Below are 26,813 nucleotides of genomic sequence, written 5' to 3'. Positions count from 1 at the left end.
TGTACACGCTGTTAACGTGACTGTAACTCATATGAAGTTTAAAGGCTGATGAACAACAATTTTGTGTCTTTTGAGATAAAATAACAAACAATGACTGAAATAAACCCCCTGTTAAAATAAATTAAAACAGTACAAAACAAATTAAAAATAGTGAACAGCTTTTTTTTGTGTGTGTGTGTGTGTGTGTGTGTGTGTGTGTGACACAATTACAATTTCAGTTGGATCTGATATGGCAGCTTGTAATCCACATCAGTCACGCTTCACAATGTTCAGTGCCTGTTTACAAAGTCTTCAGGTTTGTTGGTTAAATGTTGATGAAATAGATTATATGCAGATGACTCAAGAGAGATGACACAAACCCACAACAGTAACGTGAAAATACAAATAACAAAAGGAACATTTTGAGCCCAACAGAACATGTGAGTTCATTTTCCAACAATTCCTCTGACCCCTTTACATCGAAACAAAAACTAGATTATAATTTTGGCACATTTTATCCACCAAAGAGTATTGTTGTACTTTCTGGAACAGTTGCATTGACCACTGTGTCAGGCAGATTCAACCTTGTTTTTCCTTCTTTTTGTCTTGTTTTTATCTCAACTCTATAGGTGACGTATTTCTTTCCCCTCTTTTTTTCTTTCTTTTTAAAGGAATCGTTTGACATTTGGGGGGAAAAACGGTTATTTCTCATGGAGAGTTAGACAAGAAGATTGATACAGTATCGATCTTCTCATCTAAGTGTCGGCAAGAAAGCAAACAAGCGCATTTCCCAAAATGTCAAACTAAACCTCCACAATTCAAATTCTCCACAATCATCACATTGTATCCACATCCTTACACATCTGGATTTAATCAAGTTGAGTCTTGACCAAAAAAATTAAATATTTCTGTCTTGAATGTTGATTCTACAGTCCTTGGTGAAAACTACAGTCACATCTGTATCGTACTTTCATGCAGAGAATTGCCAATACCAATGTAATTAAATGTTCTGTAGTACAGATTTACATCCCTGTAAGACAAGGCCAGATGAGACGAGTCCCTGTCGAGGTTGCACTAATAAGATAGAAAAGTCTTTTGAATGCTACAGTTGAGGGTTTCCTGCATCTCAGGGCGCTTTAGACAGCAAGTGCTGATCAAGGACTGACGATCAGTTAGTTTCCTTTGATAAAATTCAAAGTCATCATGAAAAGCAATCAGATCCTTGGGCAGCACGACCCTGAAGGTTAGGGACACAGTGCTCTGAGACGTTCGAGGAAGCTGCACAATCTTACCAAAGCTTGCTCTGTTTCAACTGTCATTGGTCAACGGCCGCTTTCTCATCTCCGCATTTTAATCTGAAAACTAGAGTTCACATCTGCTTTGTGTGGCAAGATGAGGCTCTGCAAGAAAAGTCAATGTCACATCATACTGCCTTGTTGACCAACAGTGACCACAAGGATAAAATGTATCCTGTCTTGTTGTAAATAAAAACAGTCAGGATCTCAGTCATCATCCAAAGTTGTCGAGCGACAAGTGAAAAACAGTGAAAAGCTGAGCTCAACTGACCAAACTCAGCAGCACGAGTACTGTCCTGGTAAATTTGCTCTGCAAGTCATGCATGTGGAAATAACCAACCACAGTCTTTATTTGTTAATACAAAGAGGGTCATTTAGTCATTCTGGCAATTCATGAGACACTCAAAAAAAGAATTAAGTACCCATAACCGTCAATATTAGTGAAACATACTAGAAGAAAAAGATGAACCTCTCAAAAGAGTTCTGATATTTTTAATTGTCTGCATACTGCAGTACTTGAATACATACTCATACAGTATCGTTTATAGCAAATAACTGAATTATTTCATTTATTTAGCAAAAAGCATGCTGAATAGAAAAGATGTCACTTTTTTAATCGCCTAAGTGACAGTAAAATCTTTTTTTTTTTTTATTTTCACCTGCGGATCATCTTTCAACGAGTTTGATCTATCTACAAAGGCATGACAAAAACCAAGAGGCTTAGGCATCTAAATCAATAAAGAGAAAAGTGATCGCCTAAAACTGTTGAAAACCAACTTCAACCAGTACCTGCACAAACATAATCTCTTTCCTAAAGTAGCACAAACACCTCGGGAAGAGGTACGAAGGAGACAATACGAGAAGTGTGTCTGTAATCGTGTAGGAGACACGAACATCAGTGTGTGATTTTTGCTGTAAAAACGGGGTGCCGTCTCTGCTCTAATAGCGTCGCATGTGTGATGTTACCGAGAGAGGAAGTGAGAGCCCGAGAGAAGGAAAGTGAGACAGACAGTGAGAGAGAGAGAAAGAGATCTTGAGGTCTGTTGTGAAGCATAAAGAGGCACCAAATCCAACTGAGGGAACACGCCAAGCAGGTCGAATTTCAAACCAACATCAGTCGATAAACCTGTCTTTCTTTAGCCATGACGCACTGTGAGGAATTGTGAGAAAAATCTATACAACATTAACCCTCCTATCCTCCTCATTTCCATTTCAGTTCAGGAATTAAATTGTCTGTACATATAAAGAGAAACTATTAGATAAAACCTCATCACAAAGCTATAAGTGGCTCATAAGAGCTGAGTGAATGGTCTTGTAAGTAACACATTATTGACTTTTTTTTTTTTTTTTTACTGTACATCTTGCATCTGTGGAGTATTACCAAGAAAAACAAAAACACTTCTGCTGATGTGTTCCACATCAACGCTACTGCATTAACACAGTGATAGTCTGAGTGGATGTGGCTACAACAAGAAAATGTTGAAGGATAGAAAAATAAGTTGCTGCTGTTTGCTGATGACACGATGCTGTACTCATTTAATTACAAATCCAAAAACAGCTGTGCATCATCCACTGACAAACTCCAAAAAAGATAATCATAAAATGTAAATTGTTTCATGGGAAGTGGAGTTTTTTATTCTATAAAAATGTGACCTATGGATGGACAGTGCAGAAAAAAACCATTCAGAGCTCAGCTTTGTTTCCAGGTTTTGCTTCAACTCAGCCCTTCAAACCACAAAAAAAAGACCAAATGTTACAGTGAAAAAATGACAAGGACAAATCTGAACACCTTATTTAGCTCACAGGCTGGGGCTGGATAACAATATTTTATCACAGAAAGTTATGATGTGGTTGCTCTTTAAAGAAATAAAGTTGTTTTTTTGTTGTCCCTCAGTTAGGAAATACTGCACAGGGTCAGCTACCAGTGTTGTAGCCTGAGTAATGAGAGTTTTTGCCTGACAGTCAGTCGGTCAACTTCTCAGTCGGTTTGTCAGTCGCTTAATTGTCATTTGAATTCCAGTCGTCTATATCATTTTACCAAGACTCCAGCACACAGCCACATAATGTCAGACAACAACACATTTATTTGTTTTCAGCAAGGTTTCTTTTTTATCATCACGAAGGCATATACTATTTTCTCTGTATACTTGTTATATATATATATTTTTTTATATAATATTTATATAGAAACAAAAATAAGCGTACATTTTTGCTGAATAAGATTGAAGAATATCAGCAAAGGGCAATGTAAACCATGGTCCATCTAAAACAGGTGAAAGGTGCGGTAGCTCGCCCTTTCCCAACTCACCCACAGTAACAGATTTGCATAGGCAAAAATGGGATTAGCCCTTAGACAGTGGATTCCTGAATTCTTTATAGAGATGCAAAATCTAGTTCAGCTCAACACAATTAAAAACAAATATACATACAAAAAAGAAAAAAAGTCGACTAGGCCAAGCTCTCTTTAAACCCTCTGGTCATATACATAGTCATTTTTCTGTGCACATTTTTGTTTACAGTGTTAGGCTTCAAGTAGATCTAAAAACAACTTGTACATTGACAACTAGATGTGAAATAAATTAACCAACATGAGAGGTAGTGAAAAGCCTACAGAGACGTTTGTTGTTTTCTTTTTTATATATAAAGGAAAAAAAAATAATAAAACGTGTCAGTAAGGCCAAAGCTTCGCAAACCTCCTCCATCCCATCAGGACACTTCAGCTCTCGACCTTTTTTTTGTTTTTTTTTCGTCAATAAAACCACAGCCACGTTTCGAAAAAAAAAAAAGAAAAGCCCACTCGCTTGGAACCCATGGAAATTTAAAGACAAAAAATCTGAACTCAGCGATGACACTACATCACTTCACATCATCATCATTGCTTGTAAAATCCACATTTGAAATGCAGTTATTAAAAATAAACAACCGTGTACCCCCCCCCCCCACCCCCCCGCTGTGTAAAAGTCACAATAAATTAAGAGGAAAAGGACGTAAGCAGAAAACCTGAGTCTCTGCTGCGTCTGTCCTCGTTGTAAAACACTCCCAGTTTTTTTTTTTTGACTCATGACTGTCCGTCAGCACTGCGCAGAGACTCTCGCCAGCCTTAAACCTGCTGGCTTTCTCTGCTCACACTGGGGACAGTTAGCTCCCCACTGTTATGAGTATTTAATAAGGTACACACATTTCACAATTTATAAATGTAAACTTGGTTTAATTGCACCATGATTTCATTATCTGGTTCTTGGTGAAACATTCTTGTGTTAATTACTGTATAGACTCAGCAACAAGGAAACATAGCTGTATTGTGCAGAGGAGGGATTTGTCTGCAAGAGAGCTTTATGAGTGACAGGCATTTTTCTACTGAGTCAAAAAACTTGTCCTACATCTAAAATGCTCTAAAATGTTTCCTGAAAACAAAACCTGTTTCAAGGAGTAAGTGTGTTAATTGATCCTTCAGTATCAGAGTTTGTTAATTACGCTGTTTTCCTCTGCTTCTGATCGACTGGGCGCATGCATGCACAGCTCTTCATTAAAGCAGCTAAGCAATATCAATCAAGCCCTTATGGAGATTAATGTAGTCTGCATGTGAGTACTGTATTGCCAAAGGTTAAATATTGTATATATTTAATAACATTGCACAACTGTTGGATGATTATTGGTTTAAAGAGGTCTTCTATTCGATTTTACTGATTTATAACCATTACTTCAACATAGAAAGTTTTTGCAGTTAAGTTATAGCTTTGTTTTGAACAGGCAGCTTCATCCAGTTAGCATTTTTTTCAATGCAAGTGAAACTGACTCTAGAGGAAAACTCAAAATCCCATAATTCCTTGGATTTGCATTTCCTGTTTTTTTTTGTTGTTTTTTTTTGTTTAAGATAAATCAAATTGTCTGTTTCCTTATTTAGTTCCTCCAGTAAAACTTGCAAATGCTAACAATTGAATAATGCAAGAGTGGCATTAAAACATTTTGAGTATCCTGTAAGGTGGCGAGTTTAGTAATTTATAAAATCACCTGACAATCCAAAACCAATCTAACATAGTTGGGCACAGCTTCAAATAGACTCCAATCTATTATCACTAACTACATCCAATTGCACTTCTGAGTCTGCTGGGCATGCTGTGCCGCCTACTTGTAAATTTAAACTCGACCAAACTTGGCACGTGAACTTCAGGTAGTTAGAGGAGGTGGCAACGTGGATGCCTACATTTATCTGTGAGGAGTGGCACTGTTTCATTGACACTTTAAGACTGGACTAACCACCAAACCAAGAGGTCATCTATCCATCATGTGACATGATGAATATACCTGGAGGCCCAGTTAATTTAAGAAAAAAAAAAAAAAAAAAAAGCATATACTGCACTCATGCACTTTCTACTGCACATCCACAGGCCAGGAACAGAGTTCATGTTCAAATGTTCACATCATAAAACAAAATGTCCTTTTAATATACTAAAAATGTTAGTGGGACATTTGGCAAGACCCCATTAAAGTTGTTTTTTTTCTAAATTTTTCTGTTAAGTGTGTAACTGTACCATACACACACATTATCATTGCATGCTGTCAAAGTCAGATTAGAAAAACAAACCAGAGTGTGTGAGGGCTGGCAGTGAGATGGAGGATTAGCATGGCTAGCACAAGCATGCTAACTTGCTTGCCTACAGCATGCTGAAACCTAGTTAGCATCGTTAAAAAGGACAGCATGTAGCATGACTACGTAAACATCTCCGCTAGCCCGGTGCGGTAGCATGTTAGCATTATTATACCAACCCTCCTCACTAGCTCTGGTAAAAAATGAGTGTCTTTGAACAGGCAGTAGCTAACTGAAGGACTACCATAACCTCTCCCCGCTTCATCTGCTGGCAAAACAGACATGCACAGAGACTCTACGGCCTGGTGACAAGTCACATCTAATATCTCTTCACAGCATCTTTGACATCATGTTTGGCACCCGGTTCACTTATCTGCGGCGTGATATTGAACGTCCAACTCAAGCGACTGTCACGTTACCTACGGCGTCTAAAGCTAAAGCCTTAAAGACAAAGCCCAGGGCTCAATAACCTTTGCAATTACATCAGTGTCTGCTGCATCTTGTTATATTCTCCCAGCAGATTTCAATTGATGATTTAAGCTAACGCTCATTCAGTTTAAAACACTAAAAGGTAAACCTTCTTTTTCTGCTCAGGAATTTCAAAATGTAGATGACTATTTGGAGTCAGTGTGGGTTTCTTTTTTATTTTTTTCCAGCAGTGTTTTTTTTCCCCCACATTGGGCACCTGTGCTTGTCAGGCTGTGATGGTCTGAGTGGGAGGGAAGAGGAGAAGGAGGAGGAGGAAGAGGAAGGGGAGGGAAAAGATGGGAGGTAGGGATCGTTGGACAAACTGTGGTTGCTTTCCAGAAAAACTCCAGCAGCGCTTGTGCTGCCTTTCCTTACATGTAAAAGGCATTGTGATTTTCTCAGTGGAGAGATTTTTTTTGTGTTTAAAGTTCATGAGTAATAATTATACATGTAGCTGCCCAACCACAATTCTAGCCCTTACTTCTCCCGGTTAAAGAATCCTAAAGAAGGAAAGTGCTTGGACGGACGGATGGATGGACAGGTAGATGGATGGAAGGGCAGGTGCTTGCTGCTGCCGCCTTTTGTTGCAGAAGCATCAAATCTCCTCAATAAAACAACTGCGTTATGCTTAAAATTGGCAGAAGTGTACTTTTTCCCTTCACTGAACATAGACAGCCAGACAGAAAGACAGGTCCCCTGCCTTAATACATCTCAATTTTCAAAAACGGTTGCAGTCCGCGGCTTACATTGTCAAGCTACTGTAGAGAGAGAGAGTTACATGCAGAGCCAGTGCTTCTACTGGTTAAATGGGCGGAGACGCCCCAAAACTCCCACCATCAACTAGGTGTCATGTTTGAACAGTAAAGATATGAAAAAGTAAAACAAGAAATAAAATCAAACATCACGTCTGAGGAATGGGGCGAAATTAGAAAAACAAAAACATATGAAAGAGAGAATATTAAAGTGAGGGTAGAAAGCATGAGGTCTAAATATTACAGTACAGGAACAGTTGGCTTGTCCTTTTTGTCTCTCTCTCTCTTCTGTCCCCACCGCCTGAGGAGTCCTTGTCCACAGTTAACCAACAGCTGGCCATCAGTTTGGCCGTTTCAACCGATAGCTGACACGTGGGTCGGCCAGTCAACCGAAATGAATAGCACAAATTGCTAGCGAAAACAATCACTGGCCAGCATTAATGGCCTTAAATTGACCAATAACCAACCAGCAAAGGCCGACCTGGCTCCAGTGGAGAACTGGATATAAATTGCTTAAAAAATATAAATAAAAAAACACAACCAGCGATCTCGGATGTCATTCAGTCTTTTCAATCAAGAAAGAGGGAGAGATTTTTCCAAACCCGACTTCTGGCACCATAGTAGTATTTGAAGTTTAAGTAGTAGTCTTGTTGGCGTAGGATGGCGACGAGGGAGGGCGGAGGGGTCTAGGTGTCGAGGCAGGTGCGTCTCCTGTTGGCCAGGAGGTCTCTGTAAACGGTGGAGTTGAGGAAACGGGGGAAGGAGTCACGGTGCATCAGGGTGTAGATCTGGAGCTGGGCCTCTTCGTACATCAGGCTGCTGGGCTCCGCCAGGCTCTGGTTGATTCCTTCTCTGACCCGCGAGTCCAGACTCACCTGGGGTAAAGAAAAAGAGTTGAATTTATTAGCCGTGGTGGTTGGTGGTTTGTGAAGTACTAGTGGGATTTGATGTAAGCTGGCAACAATCTGGAAAATAACCAACAAGATTCTGAAAAACTGGCTGGTGTCTCACTTCTGCTGAATTAACACAAATGTAGCTGGTACCTCTTTGGGTGATAATATGGACACGTAGTCTTCGTATATGATCCTGGCCTTCTCATCCACCACTGAGGGATTGGTCTCTTTTTTCAGCTCTTCACAGGCCAACCAGAAAAGCAGGTTGTCCTCGCTGTACTCTGAGCGCAGGAACTCACGGAAGATCTCCCGGCCCTCCAACGAGCGCAGCATCATCTCAAAGCTCCGAGACCACGACAGCACCTCATCTAGGCTGGGGTGTCTACAGTCAGACACACAAAACATGAAGATGTGCTTGTGTGTGTGTGTGTGTGTGTGTGTGTGTGTGAGATTGACAGAGACACATGTAACCACGCAAACATGCAAGTCTGGAGGGATGATGGCTGGACTTACTGTTCTTCTGCAGCTTCAATACTGTCCATCTTGGTGCAGGTCTGTCGTTCACTCCTCTCCATCCTGTCTTCATTCCTGGATTGGAGACAAGACATGACAATGCTCACCAAAAGAAGAAACTGGACATGCTCTGGACAGGTTAAAGGGACTGAAAGCAAAATGATTCTAATAAATGCATGTGCATCACTTCTTTTTTTTTATTATCCCTTAGCAAATCAGTATTTTCTATCCTTTGTTACCATCTAGGGATGTCCCCAGCCAGTCAACAAGATCCAGTCAGGGTCATTTTTAATTGATTGATCGGCTATTCTAACACCGGATTCATTTCCAGTCCTTTGTGCTTTGCAGCTGTCAAAAACACCCCGCTGCATCCGTTAACACCCTGGAATCACTTCCTAATGCACAGCATCTTGAGCAGGTGAACCATGGAGCCGCACGGGCTAATAAATGGCAGCCAGCAGTTTCAGTTAATTATATCTACACTGACAGCATGCACCAGCGAGTGTCAGCAAGCATAGCGGCTCTGAGTTAATAAACACTTCCCGTTATATTCCAGTGATATTTGGCAGCGCATCACACCTCTGAAGTGCCTCTGTTGCTTGAAAACTGCTTTTCCACAGATATTATTCCAAATACTAGGACAACATACATTATTTATTCTTATTCAGCAGTCAAATATATCTTATATAAATTAGAGTAGTTTTTACATCAAGATAAATATATTCAATATAAACAAGGGAAATATATGATATCAGTATGGGATCAGGACTCAGTATCAGCAGATACTCAGTAAAAAATTGCCCCAAAATCTATTTAAAGGGGACGTATCGTGCACATTTCCAGGTCTATGTTTTTCATCTGGGGCTCTACTGGAATATCTTTGCATGACTTACAGTTAAAAAAACTCCTTATTTATCTTATGTTGACCATTTATGTAGCCCCCTGAGTTCAGTCTCGGTCTGAAACAGGACGTTTTAGCTCCCGTCTCTCTCTCTAAGGCCTCCCCTTTTTCTCTTTCTTTACTCAAAATGGAAACTTCTCAAATGCAACCCGTGGTACAACCTTAGTAACAAAGACTGCAGAACGGACGGCTGTTTGTGGGCATGCACAACTAATCTGATGTCAGTTCGATGGAGAAGTTTAGATAACTAGGAGCGTTTTTATATACATTCACCTCAAGATTTGGAACTTCGACCATGTTTAATGTAGACATCCGACATAATAATAGTATAAAAATAACTGAAAATCACAAAAAGCATGATATCTCCCCTTTTAAGTCTACAGGCTACTGACAATGAAACAACCTAAAAACACAGCATCAAACTGTTCAGCATCCTGCATATGCAGCCTATCATAGGTGGGGTCCACAGCCATTTATGCACTAATCTCTGAACTCTAGAGCTGAAACTAGTATATTTAATATTGGATGACAGAAAATTATTCTATTTTGATAATCAATTAATTGTTTAAGTCATCTATCAAGCAAAAATTCCAGGCATTATCTAGCTTCTCATTTATGAGGATTTGTTGTTTTTCCTTGTCTAATGTGACAGTAAACTGAATAATCTTTGGTTTATGGGCTGTTGCTTGACAAATCAAGCAATTTAAAGACCTTGGACTTTACAAAACTGTGAAATTGTGATGATAATTTTTCTCCCATTTCTGACATTTTCCAGACCAAACAATTAATCCAGAAAAAACAAAAAAACAAAAAAAAAAACAACTAATGATAGTTGCAGCCATACTCAGTTCATTTCTCTCAACTATTTATCGCACCAGGACGCATCAATGTGAGCTTCAACCGACAAAAATAATCTACAGTAAACATTGCCTCATATTCAAAGTCGATTAACAATAAAGCTTCAGTTAAAGCCTTCATGTAAACACTCTCAACACACACGGTAGCCTCTCTGTCTATCGTAGGTCAGTCACATTCGCTTAGTCTACAATGCAACACACACTGAGCTGTCTATTTTTGTCCCACCATAGAGGATCTTTCCTTCCTCTTGCTGTCTCTTGTCAAAGTCCCCATTGTGCGGCAGTAATGGGGTAAGCTAGCCACAGCCCCCGGGCGCCCTCACAATACCGCTAAATATACAGACTGTTCTTCACAGCTGTTTTGCATGTGATGTGTCGATGGAAATAGAAGGAACCCCAACCAGATAAGGGTGTTGTATGATAGCGGGTGAGGAGGGGTTAGAGGGTATGAGGGGGGAAGTTAGATAGAAGGGGAAAAAAACAGAGAAAAGAGAGGATGAATTAAAAAAAACTAAATGTAACAGTTTGCCTTGACCCATTAAGACTCTCATACACAACCACCCTCAGTCTCTATAACTTCACCACAGTGGCAGACCAGATCTCCTGTGATTCACACACTCACACAGATCTCAAACCACTTGACTCGGCATGATAGTAAAAAAAAAAGTGACACAAAGAGCATTCAGTGATTTACATGTAACTCATACAAAGGTTTCAGTTGTGCAACGCAGACTTGCACTGAAAAGGCAAACTATCCCTCCGAGCCTTAACACTAAAATAAATAAACATAAAGGGCGCTCAGGACAATTTTTGAGGCTCATTTCTGGAGACCCGACACCGGTATTTGGTTGAAAAACACACAGTGCAGAGTCACAGAGCACTCACTACCGGCCCAGTCCGCAAGCTGCCACCACTTCAGATGAAGTGGTGTGAAAGAAGCAGCACATTCACCATTCACTGCCTGAAAACAATGTTTCATTCACTCCTCTCTCCCAGCAAGAGTGCAGCCAAAGCAGGGCAGCTGTAGGAGCTGCACAGACAGCAGTCACTGGTTTTGGTGCCTTGCTCAGGGGCAATGTGATGCAGTAGGTCTTTGTGCAAGTTTCTGACCTACAGTGCAGTCTATAAGTATTGTACTGTACTGTAGGATGCATTTTGTTGTGTTTACATGCACATCAGAGGAGGAACAGTGTTCAGTCCCCAATCTTAGAGGACTAATACTTATTATTTGGTTGCAAATACTTCGAAATGAGAGTGTAAGATACTTAACTTTCACCAGATGTTTGTCATCTTCCTGCTGATGCTCTGGGAAACCTGTGCTTCAGGTAACTTTACTTATTGCTTGTTTTGGAGGCTTTGGAAGTGAAACACACACACACTCAGTTGAGTTTTAGTCATGTGACTCACTTGACCAGTCAAGAAAATTCCAGCTTGGCAATTAGTTTCGGATCACTGTCGTGTAGCACTGTCCTAAAAATGGTGAGACTATGTATAAAAAGGGCTATGAGCTCTACAACGTTCACTCAGTATGGTTGTGAATAGTTACACATTTCAGGAAATACACTTACTCACTTTATTGCTGAGAAGAGAAGAAGATTGATACCACACTCATATCTGTTCACTAAATATGAAGCTGGAGCCTGCAAGGGATTTGCTTAGCTTAGCTTAAAGACTAGAAGCAGGGGAGAATAGCTAACCTGGCTCAGTCCAAAGGATAAAAAACTCAACCTATGAGAACCTCTATATTTTACTAATAAACATGTTGCATCTAGTTTGTTTTACAAGGATAGCTAGTGGCAGTGAGTTCCTCATATCTGATATATCTGCCAGGCAACCAGCGGAGAATCCAGGAAGTCACCGGTCCAGACAAGAAACAGCCCAGCTCATAATGCCAACATTTATAGGTGCTGATTGACTCATCTTTTAAACTTAAGACAGAAGTGGGCCAGCTGTTTCAACCCTTGCTATGCTAAACTAAGCTACTCACCTACTGGCTCAAGCTTCATATTTAGTGTGATTGATATATGATAGTGATCTTCTAATCTAACTCTCACAAAGAAAGCAAATAAGCATATTTCATGTATTCCTTTAAAGATGAAAGTCAGCACTTTCACTTCCAGTATGTTCAAGCTAAAACAGTGAAAACTGTCACTGTCCTACTATTCACGCTCTGAACTGCAGTTGTTTAAAAGTACATATATGCAGGACTTTCCTAAAAAGCAATGTATAGACTCATACAAAAGTAATCCCTCTCAATCATCACTTATGACCCACTAGAAGTGTATGGCGGTGTATTTATCTGCAGAGACTCTGCCTGTATTTTCTTATTTTCTTATTATTTTGCTGTGTTTGAGATGCTTCTGGACGTCAACCTTTGGGCAGTGGGTGTGTAGCCCCCAGCCAATAACAGTGCGCAGGTATGAGGTCAGGACTCGCAGTGTAGTGACCATATTACATCCATGGGTTACATCGCTGTTTCTGTCTCTCCTCTGCTCCGCTCTGCTCTCTGTCTCTGCTGTCTCTGTGTCATGGATGTATAAAGTATATCTATGTATATCTGATTGACAGCTTTGTCAGCGCTCCTCGCTCTCTTCGTTCTGTTTCTAGTTCGTTAGACCACCACTGCTTTCTTTCTCTCTCCTGCTCTGGTGTCAAGCCAGGTAGGAGGAACTTTGAATGCTGTGTTTACGAAAACCAACCGACAAATCCTGCATAGTATACCTATAAATATAGCAATATCACATTAAAAATGGAAATGCCTACTATCAGCATCATTTTTTACCCCACAGCATTTGCATTGCAAAGAACCACTGGCTCTGGCCTTGCCTGTTAAAGTCTTGTGGCCACCAACCATTTAATGTTTGACGTGGTTTCAAACCCGGGACCTTCTTCTGTATAACATCACATCCATCTCATCTCTGTGTGTGTCTCCTCTGAAACAGCTGCAAGATGGCGTAGTGAGCTGACAGGCCATCCTTGAAGTAAAGACACCGGGTTCAAGCTCGTCTATTTGCCCCGCCAAGGTTTCCTCTTGCAAGAAACTGGGCAAGAGAGTTTCTCTTTCAGGAATGAGTAGTGTGGGAATGAAAAGAACCACTGGATATTTAATCAAATACATTAATCTTACGATATGTAAACATCCCTCAGTAGGTCATACTGTATGATTGCATAATTTCCATTCACTCCCCAAAAAGCCAAAAAACATGTCAGTTAAAATAAATCCCACAGGGCTGGGACAAGGTTTTCCCTACTATTAGAACATTTAGGCACAGCTCCCAAGTGGTTTTTCTCATCGCCTCAGCCAAATGAACAAAAAAAAAAACTATGCTGAGAGTTCTCTACTGCTTTTGCTGTCATTTATGGTCATGATAGCTTCTCTGTCCTCTCCTCTGCTCTCCGTGTTGGTGTTGACCGAGGGCGGGGCTCAGCTCCTCCACACACACACACACACACACACACACACACAGTGAGACTGTGAACCAGGTGAAGTGAAAGATAACGTTATACTCGAGTTGACGACAATTCAAAGTTTGTTACTGTAAGTGCAATAAAAGATTCACAAGTAAAAAGCCAATCAGAGTAATTTATCAAAAAACCTGTTCAACAAGCATAAACATGTAGAAAAAATAGAAAATATTTTCAACTGCTTTGCCGGCAGTGTCCCATCCACCAGTGGTATGTTTTACAAAACCACAGCGCACTGGTTAGGCTAATAAAACTGTCTGTATGTAGTCTAACTGTTTAACTGTATATTAACTATATACTATATAGTTACTACTATACATACTATATATAATCTATATAACTAGTAAATGTAGCTACTGGCTGAGATGGCAGCCTTCCTCCCAAACCAGCCCCCCTACCAGCTGTACCTGGAGGACAGAGGTCAGGAGGAATAACTGATAGTGACTGATGTCTTTATTCTTTATTATGTCTAAACTTCACTCAGTATTTTGATGTCAGGAATATTATTTAAAATATAAAATCAATTCTGATCCTGTTCTGAATTTATTTTTAAATAAGTATTGTTGATATAGAGTAAATGAGAACCCCAAAAAGTACACAGAAACTAGTGTCCTCCCATAATCACCTTTAACACACCTTTACTACAGATGAGCTTAGTTGATTAATTGATTAGTCAATCAACAGAAAATTAACCGCCAACTATTTTGATAATCGATCAATTGTTTAAGTCTTTTCCCAACATTTGATGGATCCAGGTTTTTAAATTGAGAATTTGCTGCTTTTCTTGGTCTTACATTATTATAAATGAAATATTCGGGGGTTTTGTATGTTTTATACACCAAACGATTAATCAAGAAAATAATCAACAGATTAATCGACAAATAAAATAATCGTTAGCTGCAGCATTCCACCATTTTTACAGGCAGCTTCAGACCAACTCCAGTCAATACATAACAACCTGTGTCCCCAACTCTTCTTTAATTAAACAATAATTTATATAAAACTGTTGCTGACTACAACTTCAACTTAAAGCTTTATATGATTACTTTCTTATGGTGAATATTGACTTTTATTTTTTTACAAGCATACCCTTACTTATTAACAGAAAAAACTGGATTACATCTGACTCTGCAGAAACAAAGTGGAAAAGTATTTTCTTACCAGAGACACTTGCAGCAGCCGCACCAGCAGAGGCAGCAGGTGTTGGGTCGGGGCTGTCCAGGGGCCTGGGGTGGGGCCTCGATGTGTGCCGCCTGCCTTTTTCTCATCTCCACTCCACTCACACTGCGGGGCTTTGAAATAATACACACAGAAAATAACATAACTGACATTAAATACTCTTTAAATGACTTATAATGTAACAGAAAGTGCAGTTTCTCACCAGCAATATATGTTATTAGAGAGGGAGTGTGTGTGTGTGTGTGTGTGTGTGTGTGTGTGTGTGAGAGAGAAAAAGAGATGAAGCGAGAGAGAGAGAGAGAGAGAGAGAGAGCACTCAAGCAGGACAGAGAGGATTCCCTTCCTTGTACGGTACGAGGATTTCTGGCATTAAGCCAATTGCACTTGGCTTTGACAGACACAACACATACATTTCAATGGGCACACTCACAGAGAAAAGACATCTACACATCACCTACACGTATAGACACACATATAAGGCTGCAACTAATGGTATATTTTACTCAATTAATTGATTAGTTGTTTGGTCCATAAAATGTCAGGAAATGCTGAAAAATCTTAATCAATGTTTCCCAAAGCCCAAGGTGGAACCTCAAATGTCTTGTTTTGACCCAAACAACAGTCCATAACTCAAAGATATTCAGTTTATTGTCATAGAGGAGTAAAGAAACCAGAAAATATTCACATTCATGAAGCTGGAACCAGAGAATTTTGTCATTTTCTTCTTAAAAAAATGACTCAAAATGATTAATTGATTGTCAGTTGGCGATTCATTTTCTGTCGATCAACTAATTGACATTGCAGCTCTACACATGTGCAACAAATTCACACATGCACAGACCTTTACTCATCCATCTAACTGTCTATATTCATCTTCTAATGCTTCAGAACATGCATCATCCTTTGCACAGGCTGCAGATGATGGTGAGGATACACCCCACAAAAACTTAAAAAATGTGGTGTTCTTTCATGTAGTGGTGCTGTGGTCACACTGAAGACATTGAAAGTGCTGCTGATGTCTTATGGACTTTCATTGGTTTTAAATGAGACCAATATATCATTAAAAGATCCGCAGTGCTGTGGTTCCTACTTGATGTTTAAGTTTGTGAAATCTGCTATTTAATGTATGAAACATGTAATGAAAATGTAAAGTATTTTGTAACACTCCAGTCCACAAGACTGAGAGTTTAAAGCCACGCGAACAGCTCTGTGAGGCTGTACTTAGACACGATGGTGCTTTGTCGGTTGATGTTTTGCAGGTTATGATGTTTACCATGTTAGCTTAGCGTGTCAGCGTGCTAATGTTTGTCAAATAGCAGCACTAAACACCAAGTACAGCTGAGGCTAATGGGTACGTACTGAGTTTGGTCCGAGTTCTGACACGTTCAGCTCTGATGTTAAATGCAGTGAAGGCGGTTGAACTCCTGTTTAAACAGACCAGCGTCTCTACATCTCCTCCTCTACTGTGATCAACTCTCCGGCTGACAGCGCTGTCAGTAGCCGGCAGGAGAGACGCTCCGTGCTGCGTTTGGATTTTATAACTGAACTAATACACGGATGCAAGCTTTTTATTTCTGTGACGTTTTCACACCACAACGAACAACAGCAGTAAACCATGTAAACCATTTATCTTGCAGATAAAACATGCGACTCATGTAGGCTGTTCTATCAAGTTTAGTGCGGGGCGGCTGCTCTGGAGGTAACTGCGATAACCGGACGGAGATAAGCCTCCTGAATTTGCAACCTAAATGCTGTCAAAAGTTTTATTTTCCACCGCATGTCAATGCAGAGTGAGAAACATGCGACATCCACAGAGTGAAACAGATGAAAGAGCGGGGGGAGTTAACAGATCATTAGAATAGCTATAACTGGAATTAAAATAAGTTCTCTTTCAAATCAAACATCCCAAGATATGAGTGGAAAGTATTGTTCATGCAACTGCATTTCCTTTTTTTTTTGACTCAAACATAGCTTAACCATGTCATGTGATATGCTACTTCAGTACACTTTAGTAGCAAATAGCACTGGGACCACTTGCAGATGAACATTTAATAGTCAGGAATTCACATTATAGACACTATCACTGACTATCCCTGTAACAAACTGGCCATAATTTCACACACTGACCATAACACTGACCTAATCTTGTTGATTACCAAGTTGTACTTCCATATCCTCTTTCTAAAAGGTTCCAGCTATCACCTCAGAGGTTCTTTGCCAAAAAAAACCCTAGCACGTCCAACTTGTCTGTTTTCAGACAGGAGTGACGGGCTGACAACATTACCGCCAGTGTTAAAAGCTCTCTCTGATGCAGAGTTGTTACCTGTATGCACAGATATTTCTGTGCTAGTTTGCACAGCCAGGAGTAGTTTATTTTGTGGCACTTCTAACATTTCAGTGGATCTTCTCCATGGTCTACGCAGGGCATGTAAATTTAAGTGTTGAGTTCAGCGGCAACTGCTTCTCTAAACTGTACCATGTAATCAAATGTGGTTGACGTTGATGCTGCTGACAGTGTGCGTCTGTTATTCTTGAAGGAAATAGTTTAAAATCTGTTACATGGAATTATTAACAGTTAAGTAAACATTGTGTGAGTGTGTATGGATATCACTCGTTCCTATAGTTTGTGTCTCTTCTGCACAGATGTATTGTATTCTGAACTTTGGGTTGAGGAATGTTGTCATGTTCAGCAGGTCCTGCATGTGTTCATATTTCTTGTTGAGGTTGTTCAGAATTTTTGCTTTCAATGATTTGGTCAGGTCAGTGTCCTCTTCCTCTTCAGCCAGTACTGAGGTGTTCAGAAGATGCAGAACAGGCGTCAGGTAAGTTATGCTCAGATAACGTTTACCTGACAGGACATCTGCAAAGTCCTGGAGCAGGCTGAGTGCATTGTTCATATACTCCAGGACCTTCAGGTCATGCCATGAGGGCAGTAGGTGTCACACTTTGCAGTCTGTAGAGAGAACCTTGGACAAAGCGTTTTGTGGTCCCAGGACTCGTTATCGTTTCCTGTGTGGATCCCCATCATGTTTGGCAGTCTGTCACCATGGCATGCTCTGGAAGGTTGAGCTCTCTCTGCACCTCCCTCAAGGCCAATCTTTTCTTCCAGCTGTGAGAGAAGTGGCCCACAATCTTTCTACATATCCCAGTTAATGCATTGAGCATTATCTTTTAGAGCATTTTCTGAAAATAACAAGAGGGTGAAAAAGACCCCCTTGGTTCGGTATCCTCCCCGACCCAAAATAGTTTAATAATCCACTTACTCCAACGTACGGAACAATAATTCTAGCGCTTGAGTTCCACCCGGAACATTTTGACAGCGCACCACTTAGCTGTAGCATGCGGGTATCATGCTCATGGACGCTCTGGACCCAAACTCATGTCTCGTCATTACCGTCATTATTACTGAAATATGCACAGTTATCCCCGTATTTTAACGATACCGCCTCTCCTTCTACCCCCCACCCCTCTCTGTGACGGTCAACTTTTCACTCCACCTTTGAGTGAAGCTGTTCGGAACAAACACATTTGATTTCCAACGTGGTCAGACAACACGTCATAAGAACCAGTTCTGAGCGAACATAAATCAGCATAAAACAGCTGCTAGCAGGTATCCTGACTCCTTGCAGGAATCACAAGTGTTGTTTTTCTTTTCCACTGCAGCACAACTAAACCATTTCAGTAATAGTTTTGGCCAATGAGCCATTGTTGGATGTTTACATTTTTCAAAATAAAGGACCAAAATATTATTTTCTTCCTTTGTTTTTTTCCCCCGCTGTACTGAAGTCATACCGAACCATACATTTTGTGTACCATTACACCCCTACTAAGAACTCATTCTAATGCCTGAGATAATAACATACATTATAGTCTATTAATGCTGTTTTTTAAATCTTCCTCTAAGTGAAGAAAATAACACTTGTTGTGAACTAAATTAATCCCATTGTGCAGTTAGTGTAAACTGCACCTCTCTCACTAGGGGTGTCACCAATCTCGAAAGTCATGATTCAATTTGACTTTCCATTTTAAGGTCACAATTCCATTCAACATTTTTTTTCAGCACTGCTGGCTATGCCAGTGTTAGTGTAGTTTGTAACTGTAGTTTTTCTGTAAATGACGCATTCGTTGTTTACACAACTCACAGGGAGGACAAAATGTTGCCACACCAGTGACTTCAAGGAAGCAGAAGGATTTTCCAGTTCTGTTGTTTCTCCATTATCTCCGACTCCGGCAGTGGCCATGGTGTCTTGAAAAGTAATGCAGCTGTAGGCTATAGTTTTGAAATGTTTTTTTTTCCTCTTTGGATGTGCACCAGATATGTGCAAGTGGGTGGGGTGTAGAGAGGAAAAAATACAGGGAGAATCGCCAATCCTGCTTTTGATTTCGAAGGTTGAAATTGAACGCTCATTTCAATTTTCGATTTAGAATTGAAATTGTGACATCCCTATCTCTCACAGATAATCCACAATTTCAGGCCAGGAAACACTACAAACATCTAAGAAGAGGACACCATGTCAGAACTGACAACAATAAACTCTCCTTTTGTTACCAGACAATAATGTATACAGACTCCATTTCACATTCCCCTATAAATTCGGACATTTAAGTTTAATTTCATCAAAGGATGTAGTGTGAAAATGTAACAATTAACTGTAGTCTTGTACTCACGGAATCAAAAGTAAAACTAATGAAACAGAACTCTTACCTCTAAAGTCATTGTTCAAATTAAACTCCTCATTAAAACCTTGAAAATCCAAATAAAAATAACAAATCGAGTACCAGCAGAGGAGCCTTCTCTGTCTTCTTTCTCTTTCTCTCTGCTCTGCATGTACACATGCAATTAACTGCAATGATGATACATGGCAGGTAAGGCTGAAATGACCTGTTTGATATGCAAATATGGTTGTCTGACCACTGGAGTGGCCATCAGTTATTCAGTGACAGGGCGGCATCTTTGTAAAAACAGGCTGCTATAATGCAAACGACAGCAAGGTACGGCTTTGTTCTAAACCTGGAGAAGGAGGCGCATAGACAGGACATGCAAATATGGAGTGGAAATACAAATACACTGAGATGAGAGGAAAATATAGGGATGGGGAGCAAGCCACTGCTAAAGATCTGTCATAACAATAGTAGTTCTGGAAGGTATTCAGATGATCCTGTCAGTTTTTCCATATTCCATTAATACAGACATAACTAAAAATAGCTTGAGGAGGCACAAAATGTAGGCTAAACTACCAATATACAGGACGTCATATCAGCCAGAAGCTAATTCTAAACTAACTCTAATTTATCCATCCAATCACTTCTCTACTGCTGCCTCTACTTTCCATTACCATAGTTATATTAGCTAGTTAAAGAACGAGCCGTAAATACTAAAAAGAGTCTGTTAAAGAGTAACTACATCCGGGCTAAAAGTCATATTATATTGTTTATCATATATCATGGCATTGAACAGTTATTGAGCCACTGTTTGGCAAATTGTGTTTTTTTTACTCATGGAAACCAAGTAGGGTTGGGTGCCAAACTCGGTACTTTAAGGGTACTGACCAAATTACATCGGGACTACTGTGTACCTGTTCATCTTAGATCAATCGGTGCCAAATTTCTGTACCTTGAGAGCAGGTTGTGTTGTGAATTCAAATAAGTATTGATAAGATTCCTTATGAGCCTTTAGAAAAATCCTTCCCAGTTTACCAACTTCATTTTACTGTTTCCTGATCACTTTCAGCCATATTGGCGCCATATTAAGTTACTGGTGATGAAAACATTTCCTGCTGCTGCTTCATATTAAAAGCTTTCCATTGACAAACTAAAGGAAGGCTTTTATTGTGAAGAACTTACAGGAAATGAAATATACTTATTGCTGAGTTAGCAGAGCTTCATTTGCGGTGCTATTCTTCAATCGTTTTCATCCGAGCTAAATATACAATAAGTGAGGAATTTATATATTTCAATTATAATATATTTGCAAAGATTTTATAAATGTTTTCATGTTGTAGTGATGGGATATTGTCTGTTGACTGATGCAAATAAATACATTTCAGGTTTAATTTATCACACACACAAAAAATACATGCGAATACTTCTCTATGGAGCCCCCAAAGTCCAAAAGACAATATTTTATTGTTTTATGTGCATAAGGTAAAAAGTTTTCTACAGACTTCCTGGGCTCCATACTTCTCATATACCACTCGACTAAAGGTTAAGGCCCAATATGGATTGTCAATAAGCAATAGTAAAATGCTATATATATATATCAAATTGAAAAATCTCATACTGCGTTTTGTATTGATGAGACAATTCTTTCCATTTCCAACTAGCAGTAAAGTAATATAGAAACAAGTAGCCTAAATTAAAGTTAACACCTGTGTTCAAGGGGTAAGTTAATGTTAAAATTTGACAGCTAATGGAAACAAAAGGTAAGGATTTTACATATATTGTACGTATGCTAAATTGGTTGGAAACCTCCACTGTGCTTCTCTCTTCCTCTCTTTAATTCTTTCTTGTCAACATAAGAATAGGACGAAATCGATAAGAAGTTAAGAATAAAGATGATTATGTGATTCTTGCTCCTATAGCCTCTTATGGTATTATATACAATACTGTGAGTCACCTGTGTCTTCCAAAAAACAACTTATAAGCATATTTATTGTGGAAAATCCCCCAAAACTCCTTTTCCTTCAATAGTTTGGACTGTGTGAATGATCTGTAAGTTTGCTTATTTTGTGTTTAAGTGTGAAATATGTTTAACTGATTTATGGTTTGTGGTTAATGGTTACTTGTGGTTAATTTGTTATTTTAGTATGATTGAAAAATACTTTAAAGTTTAAGTTAAATTTATCAGTTTATTGTGATCAAGAATTATACTGACTAGAAGAATAGTTTATGTTTATTCTTGTTAAAGTAATTAAAACTATTCCCTATTAAATAAATGGACTGAAACCCGTCTGCCTTTACTCGTCTGTCCTAAAAGCCACTGAGTTGTTTGTTATTATCCTTAGGATGATAGTATTTGACCTAAATATTCTCCATTCATTTATATCTTTACTTATCTTTGTCGAGTTTTAACATCAAAAAAGATTTGAAGCTTTCAACTTTAAATAAGTGTCTCGAGTGTAAAAATAGTCACCCTTTTTTGCAAAGACAATTTAGGGCTCCAACTGTCATCATACCAGATCTGATAATGTAGACTGTGCAGGGAGTGTAACAGCTCTGGGCTAAAGACATGTTGTTGGCCCTGCAGAAACCTTGAACCTACAAGTGTTTTAGGCTATAAGACTTTTTACACCTCAGTGAGGAAAACACAAACTTATCTTGATTTGAAAACACTTAAAACACAAGAGGGTGACTATTGGCTCTAGAGCAGCAACAATTGGTCGATTTATCAATTAGATGAACTATAATCAAACTATTTTGATAATTGTTTTACTTATTTTTCTGTGAAAAATGGCAAATATGCATTGGTTAAAGCTTCTTAAATGCAAGGATTTTATGTTTTTTTGTCTTTTATGATAGTAAACTGAATATCTTTGGGTTTGGGACTGTTTGATAAATAAAATGAGCAATGTGAATACCTAACTTTGTGATGTTTGAAATTGTAACGGGCTTACATTTTATGATTGAAATTGAGAAAATAATAGGCAGATGAATTGATAATGAAAATAATTGTTGGTTTGAGCCCTAATTACAATTTCTCTGATTCATAAGCGGTAATTCTGGAGATGTATTAGGATACTGACAATAACAGCGTCCAATTAGAAAACAGCACAATAATACTGGACAGAAGTCCAACTTACCATGAATTAGTGAGTTCCTAAAAACAGGTCAGACAGAGCAGTCATGGCGTGAGGTAATAGGTTGCTGGACGATAGCAGGCTGGTTGACGGAGTGACTGACTGGTGGACTGTCTGAGCGTCTGTTTGGCTAACGGACTGGCTGTTTGGCTTGCTGGAGACGCAGGGCAAGGCGAGGAGGTTCTTTTCACCACAGGGAAGAGAGGTTACTGGTTTCACCATCCCTGACTGACTGGCACAGAAAGGGACACGAAAGCTGAGGTGAAACCTAACGACTTCCTCTCCTTATTTCCTAGTCTAGTTTCACTTGCTCCTTTTGCTTCTCTCGCCGTCGCCTCCTAGGCTTCCTTGGATCTCAGCGAATGAGTCATTTATGGACTTGAGAGTACGGGGAGCAGTGAAAGTACAGCATCTGAAAAACAAAGCAAACAAAAACAGGCTTTAGAGTCAAAATCACCACAGAATCACTTTATCTACCAGATGAAATAAAGGTGCAGTAATTTATCTTTGGTGACACTGGTTTGTATATATATGTATACAAAAACCAGTGTGTGCATGTACGTATATATACATGCTGCTTACATAATGAGAAAAATACACACTGACAAATGTTACAGGATTTGTAGTACATTACATACTGTATCACTACAAATACTGCACAATCTTTAGCCTGAACACTGGATTTTTGAGGAAAATGTAAATATTTTACAGTCTAAAAAAAAAAATCAGATGACAACATATAACCTAATACTCATTTATATTAATATATATTTATAAATATATAATTGTGACCAAGATATTTACTAATATGGACATTTTGTAATGAAAAATGAACTTGTCAGTGCTCTCTGGTGGACAAATGATGTAATGGCCGCACTGTTTTAGGAAGTTTAGTCGCTAAATTTGACATGAATAAATAATTACTAATTGATTCATTGGACACTACTAAGTTTTAGACTGTTGGTTGGACAAAATAAGTTCTTTGAAGACTTTTCCATGGATTCCAGGAATTTGAAATTTTTCACTACTGACATTTTTCCTGAGAGTTTTTGGACTAAATGGTTAACCGATTAATTAGAGAAATAATTGACAGATTAATCAGTAATTTAAATAATCGTTAATTGCAGCCCTAAACTGAGTCTAAATTACCTTTAACATATCTTTGGCATTTCTGTCCTGCAGCTTCTTGTTACTTAACAGCCATTATAAATGCTGATATCGATGAATCTTTGATAAGCTAATATAATATATCTATATATTGGCTCTTGTATAATCAGAACACTTGTTGTGCAGGTTTACTGTTTGCTACAGAGCTGCGGTCAAGATACAATAAAATATACCAAATCAGGAAATAAGCCAAATGCAGTAAATGATTGATGATGCTGTCATCATCATCATTTAAACACTCATCATGAAAAGGATTTGGCCCATCATCCGTGCCACAGCCCAACATTCAATCACAATCAAGAGGCCATTTGCTGTGGTTTATCCCTGAAGGAAACTGACTCAGAGCCTGAAGGCTAAAGAGCCTCATAGGTTGCTCTCCTGCTGCATGTTTTTCACACAGGAAGGACTGACAACTTACTTACTGTTCTCATAATCATGTTGATCTCACCACTGGAGACTATATGTTCTGAGAAATCACTGTTACAACTTAGTGACTAAAACTAGAAACTAAAAGACATCCAACAACAACAGAAGCATACAGATCATTTAAAGATTATTCAAGAATTGAGTGAAATTTTAAGCTATTTCCACTTTGGTAATGTCAGTTTAGAGAAATGGAGAAACAAAGCAAACCTAATCTTGCTACTATCTCTCCCATACAACATAACAAGCTGTCTCAATACTCTCCTACTGTACAACCGTTCCCTTAGCGAGAGACAAGCCTGAGCATCAATATCTGCTCATGCCAGTTCAAACTGGTTTGGAAACAAAAGTTTCCCTTGTATATAAAAAGTCTACAAAGAATGATTTTGCATAGCTGTGTGCAAAGATAAGGCTTTTGTGTTGCACTTGCAAGATTTTCAGCCGCCTGTTCCCAGGAGGAAGACAACCACAGAGAGCAACTTAAGTAACATGCTTCCTAAAAAAAAAAAAGACAGAGAATTATGAAAGTGTTGGGAATGTTGTGTAATGAGCAAGTAAAGAAGGGAGGCAGCAACTTAATGCTGTCTGTGTATATTATGGCCAGACCAGAAAAGAGTTTATAGACTATTAAATCATGTAAGTGACGATTATTAAAAAAAACTACCACCAAAGAGCAGTGTTAACTCCTCACTCAATGTCTTCAGGGATCATTTTAACTCGGGCTGCAACTAACAATTATTTTCATTATCAATTTAATCTGTCGATCATTTTCTCGACTAATCGATTAGTTATTTTGTCTATAAAATATCAGAAAATGGTCAAAAATGTCAATCATTTTATCCCAAAGCCCATTTTTGTCCCGACCAACAGTCCACAACCCAAAGATATTCAGCTTACCGTCATAGAAGACGAAAGAAACCAGAAAATATTCACATTTAAGAAGCTGGAACCAGAGTATTTTGGCATTTTTCTTTAAAGAAAAAGACTGAAAATGATTAATCGAGTATCAAAATACATGGCGATTCATTTTCTGTGGATCGATTAATCGACTAATCGTTGCAGCTCTAGCTGAAACTGCCTCTGCTGCTTATTTAAGCACAATTCTTCAAATAAAATATCCATAAGCAGATAATATAAATCTCAGATATGTTGCTCTGACAGCTGCTGTCTCTCTGAATGGATGGTGAAAGCTGAATGAGATGAATCAGGAAGTCTTCCAGGATGTAGTAGACACATAACCTGGGCTCCTCTGACTCAACACACCCATGGGTGCTCACTCAGCTGTGCACTGCATGATCGCTACCCAGTGCGTGACAGCAGAGGGAGGGTGGGGAGGGGAGAGTGGGGGAGGAAAAGGAAAGCAGAAAATGTGAAGTTTAAAGTGAGAAAGTTGACAGGACAGTTTGTGAGTGGATCTGTTGCATCTGCCTGAAGGCCTGTGCATATCTCCAGATAATCAGCAGGGCAGGCTCATCGGACCCTGTTCTCTCTCCCTGTGTGCACTAGCTGTGCTGGCTAGCTGCTGGTTTAGGGTGTTTTGCATGGTTTCCTGCAGCTGTCTGATCCATCTGAGCCCAGCCGCTGCAGGTCCGACCAGCCGGGGAGAGGAGCTCCCCTCCCAGCTGACACCGCGGAGTGACAACGCAATTAGAGAGAGAGGGAGAGAGAGAGAGAGGGAGAGTGAGAGAGCTGCACACTGCTGCTGACTGTCGCACCGACATTTTTTCTGAAAATCAAACACCACCCACTTTCTTCTTGCTAGCTTTTAGCCCGAGATCCGCTATCTCTCGCAGCGAGAGGAGGCGGTGGCAGCTCAGCAGCAGCAGCTAGCGCCGTGCTAACGTCAGCTAGCCAGCCCGTGTGGAGCATTAGCGCAGAATAATCCTCATCTTACCCCCTTTGTGTCGGGTTGTCAGTGTCCTAGGGTGACAGGTGTGAAAACGCGATGTCCCGATGCTTATTTAACGACATCGTAAACGGGAATCCTGTGGTGTAATGTCCATCGCCGCTGATTTTCTGCCATCCGCCCCACTTCAGCACCGAACGCCGCCGAGCCCCTGGATGCACTGCGCAGGCGCGCTGCCACCGCTGCTCTGTGGCTGCAGTCGGAGATAAGATGCACTGCTGAGGCTCCACATGCAGTATAATGCACACACAGGATCACATTACATCTCCCAACCACCACGCTCCAGAATACAACAAATTCATTTAAAAAAAAAAAAAAAAAAAAAATACTGCAGCAATAAGTTTATTCAATATTAAACATTTACAAGGAACAGATCCATGTTGTACAAAGCAAAGATCTTAAAATATCGTGTCTTCAGGGAAACAAAGAATCACAGTCAGTTGGTCATAAAGTTCAGAAGGCAACTATTCATATTAGAGGAAATGTATCCTGAGGGTATAAACCCGTGAAAAATAAAAACGTCGCTATAAACTCTCTTTCTCTCTCACCACAGCCTCCTGTAGAGTTACATCAGAGAAATTTCTCTAATAGTCACATCCGTGGTGTTACACAAATTTATTTTTGTTACAGC

At 39.5% G+C, this 26,813-nt stretch overlaps 1 protein-coding gene across 2 annotated transcripts; it reads right to left on the bottom strand.

The window, feature by feature from the left end:
• Positions 1 to 174: 174 nt before the first annotated feature.
• Positions 175 to 26,388, bottom strand: rgs17 (regulator of G protein signaling 17). 2 transcript variants are annotated; one of them, XM_044372933.1, is made up of 6 exons: positions 26,171 to 26,388; positions 22,690 to 23,098; positions 14,873 to 15,003; positions 8,489 to 8,563; positions 8,126 to 8,357; positions 175 to 7,957 (listed from the first exon to the last, which is right to left on the bottom strand). In XM_044372933.1, the coding sequence occupies exons 2-6, from the start codon at positions 22,690 to 22,692 to the stop codon at positions 7,769 to 7,771; spliced, it is 630 nt and encodes a 209-aa protein (XP_044228868.1). In that variant the 5' UTR covers positions 22,693 to 23,098; positions 26,171 to 26,388; the 3' UTR covers positions 175 to 7,768. The 2 variants fall into 2 exon arrangements, with proteins under 2 accessions (XP_044228868.1, XP_044228869.1); XM_044372934.1 differs by lacking the exons at positions 14,873 to 15,003; positions 22,690 to 23,098; positions 26,171 to 26,388 and adding an exon at positions 13,098 to 13,560.
• Between the last annotated feature and the right edge of the window lie 425 nt (positions 26,389 to 26,813).

Source organism: Thunnus albacares, chromosome 14 (genome assembly GCF_914725855.1).
Source record: "Thunnus albacares chromosome 14, fThuAlb1.1, whole genome shotgun sequence".
Taxonomy (NCBI): Eukaryota; Metazoa; Chordata; class Actinopteri; order Scombriformes; family Scombridae; genus Thunnus; species Thunnus albacares.
Note: the sequence above shows the minus strand (reverse complement) of the source record. Positions and strands in the feature narration are given on the sequence as shown.

What these genes read in the sequence shown, in the direction of transcription:
- rgs17 (XM_044372933.1), bottom strand. An exon ending in ATTGAAGCTGCAGAAGAACA is followed by an intron (nt 8,358 to 8,488) that starts GTAAGTCCAGCC and finishes GTCTGACTGTAG; the next exon opens with ACACCCCAGCCTAGATGAGG. An exon ending in CCATATTATCACCCAAAGAG is followed by an intron (nt 7,958 to 8,125) that starts GTACCAGCTACA and finishes TCTTTACCCCAG; the next exon opens with GTGAGTCTGGACTCGCGGGT.